This window comes from Chanodichthys erythropterus, chromosome 13, assembly GCF_024489055.1.
Source record: "Chanodichthys erythropterus isolate Z2021 chromosome 13, ASM2448905v1, whole genome shotgun sequence".
Classification (NCBI taxonomy): Eukaryota; Metazoa; Chordata; class Actinopteri; order Cypriniformes; family Xenocyprididae; genus Chanodichthys; species Chanodichthys erythropterus.
In genome coordinates, this window is record NC_090233.1 from 21,436,212 (window position 1) to 21,446,876 (window position 10,665).

Below are 10,665 nucleotides of genomic sequence, written 5' to 3' on the forward strand. Positions count from 1 at the left end.
TTGACCCTGTGAGGAGTGAGTTTTCATGGCTGCCCTATCCATGTGGATACTCAATCCAGCTATTAATTTAATTATGAATAGTGCAATAGAGAGCTTGAGAAATTTATGTTTTTGAGCTATTTAAATCATGTGGTTCTTCTTTGGTGCATTATGGCACTGAATCAAGATATGATGACAGCATTGTAATATTGACAACCAGTTAACAAGTTCTCTTTTAATATGTTGAGTAGTAACAATATGTCGACGAACAGCTGCAATTAATGTAGAATGGACAATGAAGTCACATTCAGCGCAATGTATACAGATAGACGTGCCATGCGTAATAGGAAGATAATAAAATCAAGGATCTTTAATATAGATTTAGCTCAGTTTAGCTGATAAGTAGCATTATCGCGGTTAGAAGGTGACTGACTACTTGCTGAACTACCCAAACCTTGTGTTGTATTATGTCGCCATCTTCTGGTGAGACAAAATGGGATTAACTTCAACCCGCTATGGAAGCCCCTTTCAGCCACACGAGGAAAATATCATGCTTTGGTAAATCTTAATTATGAGATTAAATAGTCGAAATTGTGACATAAGTCATCATTTTTTACTTTTTAAGTAGGCGTAGCATGTTTTTCTTATGTGGTGGAAATGGTCTTCCATAACCTGCTGCAGATGCAAGTGTTTTTCAAGCTCAAATGAAATTAAAATAATAGGTCTATCTTACATTAAATATGCTTGACTACTCACATATATTTTCATTGATAAATCACAAACAAACAATTAGATAATGTTTAAGATAGCTAAAGGGCTAAAGCAATATGCATAAAGTTTAAATATTTAACTTATAGCCTACGTTTAGAACTTCTTCAAATTAGGCCTAATATAATATGTTGAGGATCATGTTATAATGTTATTTTAAGTGTAATGCCTTTTCACATATTTGTCTCTTCAATAGGCAAACAGTTTTCTGCTAAAATGCAGGTAAAATGGGACATTGTTAATCATCTAATCCGTTTAATGATCATTATGTGTATTTTCTTGCATTACTAAACTCAGTATTAAGATCTTCTTAAACTAGAAAGGGGTGAGTTTTGGTCCTGACATCATTCAGGGGGCGTGTCATATCCACAGATCAATACTATAGAGATCAGTGGTCATACTTCATGTGGACAGCAGTGATGGGAAACACTGTGGTAAGTGAAATGACAAAACTTATTGAGGCGAATCGTAATTCAAATATTAAAATTTGCAAACGGACAAAAATGGACAGGAATGAATAAGCCACGGCATCAGTCAGTGAAGAGGTTATAATGGTTGAAATACCCTATAAAAATGCAAATATAATAGGTTAATTTAGATAGTTAGCCTATTTGGTTAGTCTGCATGTTACGGATAACATTTATAGATGCACATTTAATGTTGTACTTAAACTAAAGGTGTTTGAGTTTGCCAGTAATGGCTGGAACATTTCAAAACATTTATTAGGCTATCTCTTAATATGTCTGTCTGTAAAATGCAGTGGAGATTTTTGGCAATTACATAGGCTAATTTTATAAAAGAGTAGTAGAACAACTTAGGCTATTAGAAAGTGTACAGCCTGTACTCACCCTTACAGTTGCAGGCCCTATACAGTAAAACTATCAATTCACATTTACATTTATTTGTATGTAAATGTGAATTGAATCATAGTTTATCATTAGAAAAAATGTACAGCCTGTACTCACCCTTGCAGGCCCTACAGTAAAACTATGATAAATTGATATAAAATCTCCCTCAAACAGCGTAAGAGGCTTTCAGAATCTTTAAAGGTGTCATCGAATGAAAAATTCAATTTATCTTGGCATAGTTGAATAACAAGAGTTCAGTACATGGAAATGACATACAGTGAGTCTCAAACACCGTTGTTTCCTCCTCCTTATATAAATCTCATTTGTTTAAAAGACCTCCGAAGAACAGGCGAATCTCAACATAACACCGACTGTTACATAACAGTCGGGGTGTACGCCCCCAATATTTGCATAGCCCATCAGCCCATGTTCCCAACATTATGAAAGGCATTAGACAAGGGCAGAACGTCTGGATCTGCACAGTTGAATCATCAGACTAGGTAAGCAAGCAAGAACAATAGCAAAAAATGGCACATGGAGCAATAATAAATGACATGATCCATGATAACATGATATTTTTAGTGATATTTGTAAACTTTCTAAATGTTTCATTAGCATTTAGCTAATGTACAGTTAAATGAGGTTAAAGTTACCATCATTTCTTTCTGTATTCACGGAGACAAGAGAGCCGTCGCTATTTTCATTTTTAAACAGTTGCAGTCTGTATAATTCATAAACACAACTTCATTCTTTATAAATATCTCCAACAGTGTAGCATTAGCCGTTAGCCACGGAGCACAGCCTCAAACTCATTCAGAATCAAATGTAAACATCCAAATAAATACAATACTCACATAATCCAACGTATGCATGACGAACACTTTGTAAAGATCCATTTGAGGGTTATATTAGCTGTGTAAACTTTGTTTATGCACTGTTCAAAGCAAGAGCACGAGAATTAAAGGGCCAGTAGCCCTGAATCGGCGCATTTCTAATTATGCCCCAAAATAGGCAGTTAAAAAAATAATTTAAAAAAATCTATGGGTTATTTTGAGCTGAAACTTCACAGACACATTCAGGGGGCACCTTAGACTTATATTACATCTTTTTAAAAAAAGTTCTAGGGCACATTTAATTTTTAATTAAAACATTTTGGCGAAAACATGTTGAATTTTTGTAGGGATTAAAACCAACCTGAAAAAAAGTCTTAAAGCAGAACTAAGCAAGATTTGCGAAGCTCCCCCTACAGTTTCCTTCAGTGAATGACACTGTCATAAATACTCCAAGCGCAGCTCTGGACTACAACGACTACAACGCTTACCAATGCAGTAGTTTTGCAAATACAGTACAAGAAAGAGGAGGTGGGTAATTTTCGAAATTGTCTTATAAAGTCATAATATATACATTGTTTTTGAATTACCGTAAAGCATTTTGTCACTCTCGCGTGAACGTGAACATGAGGCGAGATTGTGTCGGGTCGATGCAGCTCAAGTTGCAAGTGCTGTATTCTGGCGTAGACGTGCCAGAGGGGGTTAGTGCTCACCTCAAACACACCACTACAAGTCAATTAACCAAAGTAAGGACTTAGAAAACTATTTATGAAGGTAAAAAAAGTTACTTAGTTCTGCTTTAAAACTTATTTATATAAACAATAAATTATACAAATAATAGATCCCACATCAGACTGGCTAGTTGTTTGAACGTTTTATTAAAGGGATAGTTCACCCAATTATAAATTTTTTTTCTAAATATCTGGATCAGCCAGATATTATAATAATTAATTGATATTATTTTTCATTATTATTCAGTGTGGACTATTTTGGTCAATTTCTGTATAGACACATATAGATAATTATACATTTTTATTTATATACATTTTTAATTGTATATAATTATACACAAATTTCAACATTTTTACCTGTAGAACTGCTAAAATATCTGGATCCACTGAGTGAAATATCAATTTATTTTTAATAACTTCTATTATTATTATTAATAATAATTTATATATATTTTTTTTATTATTCAATGTGCAGGTATTCTGTTTTTTTTGTTTGTTTTTTTTAGATGCATATAGAAAATTATACAAACATTTTACCTAAAGAACTGCTAAAATATTTGGATCCGCTGAGTAAAATATAAATTTATTTTATTTAACCTTTACTTAACCAGAATAAAAAAACTCTTTATTTTTATCTCTTTATGTATAATCTCTTTTGCAAGAGGGCCTGGATTACTATTGTTTATATAATTTATATAATTAATAATAATAATAATTAATTAATATTATTTTTCATTATTATTCTGGGCTATTTTGGTCAATTTCTGTATAGACACATATATATAATTATACATTTTAATTTATATAAATTTTAATTATACATAATTATACACAATTTCAACATTTTTACCTAAAGAACTGCTAAAATATCTGGATCCACTTAGTTGTAATCATGTACCATAGTATTTTTCCCCTCCTATGGTAGTCAGTGGGGGGCGAGATCTGCTTGGTTACAAACTTTCTTCAAAATATCTTCCTTTGTGTTCAGCAGAACAAAGAAATTTATACAGGTTTGGAACAACTTGAGGGTGAGTAAATGATGACACAATTTTCATTTTTGAGCGAACTACCCCTTTAACAAATTGTAATAAATAACTGTCATTTTAACTAAATTATTTCAAAACAGTAGTTTTTAATTTGGTAATACAGAAGTTCAACGTTTTGCTATTGGAGCTTACTGTATTCCAATATGTAGCGGTTAGTCAGTTGTCCTCACTTTCCGTCTCACGTTTCATAGCAATATTCCCTTCTTCTCAATCTACAAGCAGCACGTGTCAGGACTGTAGCTAAATACTGCCCCCATTTGGATGCTGTGTGTCATCTTTCATTTGGAAAAAGAAAGAAAGAAAGAAAGAAAGAAAGAAAGAAAGAAAGAAAGAAAGAAAGAAAGAAAGAAAGAAAGAAAGAAAGAAAGAAAGAAAGAAAGAAAGAAAGAAAGAAAGAAAGAAAGATGACACGTGCTATCACCTTCAAAGGTAATAGCAATGGTAATTTCAGATTATAAACCTTCATACAGTTTAGATAGTGTGAAGTATTTATAATTTAAGATCTCAATACTGTACGATTGACAGGGTTCAGAAATTATTCACATGCATAATTTTTAAATTGTATGGATATTTAAACCATTATATTTGTTGCTTTAAATGAAATAAAAACTTAAATACCTGTTTTCAAAAAAATTTATTTACGCTTTCACCAAATTATGTACATATTGGGTCATATACAGTATGAGGGGAAAAACTACTGGGAATTACACTTATATAGAAAACAGAAACAGTCATTTCATATCTTTCCCACATGTGCCCAAAAACAGTATTTCATAGTTCAAGTTATTGTTCCATTTGTCATCCAACCTAAATATAAATAATACAAACACACAATTTTTTGGCCCCAAATCCTGGTTTGTAATGTAATTTTATTCCCTTATGTGCAAAAAGACAAATTCCAATTATAAGAAATCTAGTAAAACAATCCTTTTCGTCTTTTTTTTGTCTGTGATGTGCATTTTGTGGGTGAATTTTGTCTCAGAAACAGATGTGAAAAAGTGACAAAATTGCAACACACATATAAGAGTTTGACCAATAAATGTAAAACTTTGTAGAAACTGAAAGTTTAAATATAGAGAGGGTTTCACAGCATGTGTGAGTGGAGTTCTCAGTCATACAGTGTTCTCACTACGATAATGTAGCGGCATCATCAGAGCTCGTCATGGTGCACGGGATCACTGCTGGGCTGAATAAAAACCCCCTCCATCACCTTCCAGTAGTTATGCTGATTGGGTGAGGGCATTCCATGGACCTCACGCTGGCCTCTGATTGGATGACCATACTGCTCTCCGGTAACACTGAGGAAAACCTCAGTGCCGACGTGTTTAAATCGCACCGCCTCGTCACGTTCCCAGTATGTTTCGCCGCACTGAACGGTCCATACGTCTAAATCATCTCCTTCTCCATTTTCACCAAACGCACTCACTTCCTGTAAACACAAAACAGTTATGCGTTATTCTCTACAGTTATAATGGAAATATAATTCAAATCAAGCCACCTGAACATGTAAGTTAAAGGTGCAGTAAGCGATTTCTGAGAAACGCTGTTGAAAGTGGATCAGACAGAGCACCAAAACACTCTTCGGCAGTAAGGGGTGTGTCCACTCATGATGGGGGAGGTGCCTGTGTTGCATAGCATGTTCATGAATTTGGGGGTGGAGCTATTAAGATAGTGGTGTGATCCTTTTGGGTAGGGGCGTGTTTGTTTTGGTGATTTCAAATCTCAGAACTTACTACACCTCTAAGTTAGGAGAGTATATTGTGTGGGTCTACCTGGTTGTTAGACAGCGGGGAGCTAAAGTGATGCGAGTGTAGGTTGCGTCCGGTCTTCATGTGTGTAATTCGGATGGCCTGTCCGCATCGAATGGGCACCCCGCGCTGACAAACGCTGTCTGGTTTCCCACGGATACGCCAGTAGCTGTTGGCATCGTCGGCCGAATCCACGCCTGTCACTGATTGCTGGCCACTACCTGCAGAGTATCGTGTGAACAATGTTTGGTCGATTTGAGGATGTATGTATACAGTACATCTCGACTGCATCTCATATTCATTTACCAGTGTATTTACATTGTACTCAGAGAATATAATTGTACCTTTTTATAATACATTTAAAAAAAAAACATCAAATATCACAAAAACATTTATTCATGTATTTACATTCATTTTTTTGTTATATTATAATTAGTTATTGTTAGAATTATAAGTTACAGAAGTTATATTAACAGTATCATATCTTGAATCAATTATACAATTTTTTTTTAAATATCTGGATCAGCCAGATATTATAATAATTAATTGATATTATTTTTCATTATTATTCAGTGTGGACTATTTTGGTCAATTTCTGTATAGACGCATATAGATAATTATACATTTTTATATAATTATACACAAATTTCAACATTTTTACCTAAAGAACTGCTAAAATATCTGGATCCACTGAGGGAAATATCAATTTATTATTAATAACTTCTATTATTATTATTATTATTATTATTAATAATAATAATAATAAATTATATATTTTTTTTACTATCCAATGTGCAGGTATTCTATTTTTTTTTTTAGATGCATATAGAAAATTATACAAACATTTTACCTAAAGAACTGCTAAAATATCTGGATCCGCTGAGTAAAATATAAATTTATTTTATTTAACCTTTACTTAACCAGAATAAAAGTCTTTATGTATAATCTAAGACCTGGATTACTATTGTTTATATAATTTATATAATTAATAATAATAATAATAATTAATATTATTTCTCATTATTATTCTGGGCTAATTTGGTCAATTTCTGTATAGACACATATAGATAATTATACATTTTAATTTATATAAATTTTAATTATACATAATTATACACATTTTTACCTAAAGAACTGCTAAAATATCTGGATCCACTGAGTTTTATATATATATATATATATATATATATATATATATATATATATATATAAAATATTATATATATAAATATAATATAATATAATATTTTATTTATATATATTATATATAAAAATAAAATATATTATATATTATATATAAAAATAAAATATATTATATATTATATATAAAAATAAAATATATTATATTTATATATATATATATATATATATATATATATATATATATATATATATATATATATAAATAAAAGAAGTCTTAGCTAAAAAGTAAAATTTCAATGAACATTTCTAACTTTGGATACAGTTACAGTTTATTTGACAGATATTAGCCCTATAGCGGGGCATGTTGTCACACCATATGTTTTGTTAATAGTACAATTCTAAAACATGTAAAAAAAAGAAAAGCAAACAAACATTATAAAATAATCATGTAACTTCGGACTAAGGAACTCAAGCCACTCGAAGGAATACCACAGTATTACCATGGCAGCTTCGTTTTAGTATATTGTAGTGCACCTGTCGTCATGATTACATGCATCCTTCAGGTAAACATAATATCATAAAACACAAAAATAAAACCACTGGGAGCTGAATGAGAGTCTATAAAAGGCTTTCGAAAAGGCAGATACAGCATTTACTGATCACTGACGGGAAATATTACTAGTCATCATTAGCTTCCTGGCTAATGCATGCATGCACCAGCTGCTATTGCACTAAGCACAATAATATAATCCATAAGTGAAATAAAAGACTAAAAGTGAAGATTAAATGGTCGGCTACAACATAAGCATCCTCTGTGGGCTGTGTTAATCAAATTGTTAAAGTTCATCCTCATATTGATAATCCACAGTTATACCTGATCCGTATTTGACATCATGCGAGTGAAGTCTGACGCTGTGCCGTGTGTTCATCAGCTTGACCAGAGATCCGCATGTCACGTAGCTGTAGTCCAAGTCACGAGCGCCGCATTGGACAAACATGAAACATACTAAAATGAAATCCAGAAAGACGGACAGAACTCTTAATGGTCCCATTGTTACAGCTAGTGTCTATGTACATCACAGAAAAATGGATACGGAGAGCCCCATTCAAACGCTGACACGCTTTCTAACCAATCGCATCATGACAAGTCCGATAACAAGGAAGTGATCTGCGCGCACACTCGGAAATCAGTGATTGGTCGAGGATGATGTGACGTCTCAAGATAATAATAAAGGTTACATTATACAGTACTTAACAAATACATCTGAAAGTACTTCATAATATTTATGTTATACTTAATCAAAATTTATGGATAATAATGAAAAATATTCATTTTTTTCAGATCAGCCAGAAAGAATTCTACATCTTTTTTTTTTTTTTTTTGGATGTTACCATTCCAAAAGATTCTGGGAAGATTTGTCTATTCATATTCTACAGAAGTCTGGTTATAATTGTGAATTAACATACAAAGATGTCATATTATATTTTGAATCAAAAATCCATCTGTTAATTTTATGATGAATCTTAAATTATTTTATTGGGTAAATTTCATATTCATAAAAGTAAAAGAAATAATTCTATACCCTGTTTGAAGGTCTTTATGATTGATTTTAATTTCTATGTTGAGTCTCTCTAATATATTGATAACAAAAATGTAGAGATACACTTTTATTTGCCAAAGAATTGAAGTTACTTGAAAATTGAATTAATATTTTCTTTATTTTTATATATATTTTTAAAATTATTTATTTATTGTATTTATTTTCTTGTACAATGTAAACCCATTTCTTGAAATGCAGTATCTTTTTGGATGTCATGTTAAAAGTGTAATTGTTCTGTGTTATGTCTTAACATCTAATTAAAAAAATAATAATTATACAGTACTTAACGGATCATTAATTCACATTTAATTAGTTAGAAATATCACAACAATTTTATTCATGTATTTGACTCATGGATATTTACAGATAATTGTTGTAAGTTACTATTGTAAGTTATATTAATGGCATCATATCAAGAATCAATTATGCAAAATGTTTTTTTCCCTAAAGAACCTCTAAAATATATGTAGTTAAATATCAGTTTATTGTTGTTGTTGTTGTTGTTGTTGTTAATCCAAGGTGGATTTAGTTTGTTTTGGTCAGTTTATGTAGGCTACATATTGCCTACTTTAAAGTCTTTCAATTCAATTAGGCCTAACATTTCTAATGTTAGACACACATCCTTGTTTAAACTACTTTGTGGGGTCCAAATGACCCCACTAAGATAGTAAGATGAGGAATTTATAACATTATGGGGTGCTTTAGTCGGACCCCACAAAGACAACATATTAAAATTCATATATTTTATTTGACAAAATCTTAAAAGTCACTATAGTATAGCCCTTCCCTTCTTCTTATAGTAGTATATAGTATAGCCCTTCCCTCATTCTCTCTTATATTGTTACGTCCAAGGACGTATGTTTTTTTCCCCCCTTTCTCCCTGTTTTCCCTCTCTCTACTTCCATAAGCAGGAAATAATGGCTGCCATCTGACTCCAGTGATTGGTGATCTGATGTGATTGGAGGAGGAGAGGAAACTGTGGGGATTTAAAGGTGGTAAAGAGAATGTTTTGTTTTATACATTTTTGCAATATTACTTGAAACTGTCTTTGCTAACTGATAAAAAAGACTATTTATTAGGTGCACTGAAAGGAATAATATTAATATACATCATCTGTGCACGAGGTAGGGCCTTAAAAACATCAGCCAATCGTTTACGCGATCATCACGTAAATGATTGGCCCTCTGGCTTGTCAATCACTGCCTTGACGTTCCTTGTGAGAGACGAGCGCGGCTGCGCGCTCCAGTAACTTTCCACACTCCACAGCCGCTGCATGCAATGTTTTTGGAGACAGGAATAACAACTGCAGATTATGAGTTACCTGCGGTGAGTCCGACATAATGAATCCACTAACACGACACAGCGAATGCCGGTGGTAAACACTCGTGTTCCAATACTCATGCACGAGTTTTGGGAGGCGTTCCCTCGATATGAGCTGTGAAGGAGGGGGGTTGTTCTTACGCATGCTCTCATTTCAAAAACTCACTGACAGTCTTTGGATTCTCAGTCGACGAAAAAATCCTCTCTATCACCTTTAAGCAGCACCATTGCACAGAGCTGGGTGTGTGTATGTGTGTGGAGGCTGCATTGTGAGGCTTCTTTTCTCAACCTAGAAAGCTTTAATAGTTGTTTTTTACTTATGTTGATTGATTCTTTTCTTGAGTGTCATTGTGTTGACACTTTTTGTTGTACTTTGGTACCTGAAAACCCTTATGTTTTGTAAGTCATTTCCTTTTGTATATACTTGTTATTGTTTTCATTTACCTAAGTTTATCTTGTTAATCATTTGGGGAAGGGTTAGTAGAGAAGTGGATGCCATTTCCTTTATATCTTGTTTTCTCTTGTTTAAGCTAGTTAGGGAGTTTTATTGTATTTTGGTTCCTTTCCTTTTGTAGATTAGTTAGTTTCTTCCTAAATAGTTTTTTTGGCCTTGCCCCCTCTTGAAGCTTTAATCCTCCCACATCTGTATAA

The 10,665-nt window shown here is 32.5% G+C and overlaps 1 protein-coding gene across 1 annotated transcript; it reads right to left on the reverse strand.

The window, feature by feature from the left end:
* Positions 1–4,825: 4,825 nt before the first annotated feature.
* sdf2l1 (stromal cell-derived factor 2-like 1) lies at positions 4,826–8,245 on the reverse strand. The gene is made up of 3 exons (XM_067407154.1): positions 7,968–8,245; positions 5,975–6,171; positions 4,826–5,631 (listed from the first exon to the last, which is right to left on the reverse strand). The coding sequence occupies exons 1-3, from the start codon at positions 8,143–8,145 to the stop codon at positions 5,353–5,355; spliced, it is 654 nt and encodes a 217-aa protein (XP_067263255.1). The 5' UTR covers positions 8,146–8,245; the 3' UTR covers positions 4,826–5,352.
* Positions 8,246–10,665: the final 2,420 nt, after the last annotated feature.

Coding starts and splice junctions, on each gene's coding strand:
- sdf2l1 (XM_067407154.1), bottom strand. CDS start 8,145: ATGGGACCATTAAGAGTTCTGTCCGTCTTTCTGGATTTCATTTTAGTA. Junction 6,172..7,967: donor TGATGTCAAATACGGATCAG/GTATAACTGTGG, acceptor GATACTCTGCAG/GTAGTGGCCAGCAATCAGTG. Junction 5,632..5,974: donor CCCCGCTGTCTAACAACCAG/GTAGACCCACAC, acceptor TTGTGTTTACAG/GAAGTGAGTGCGTTTGGTGA.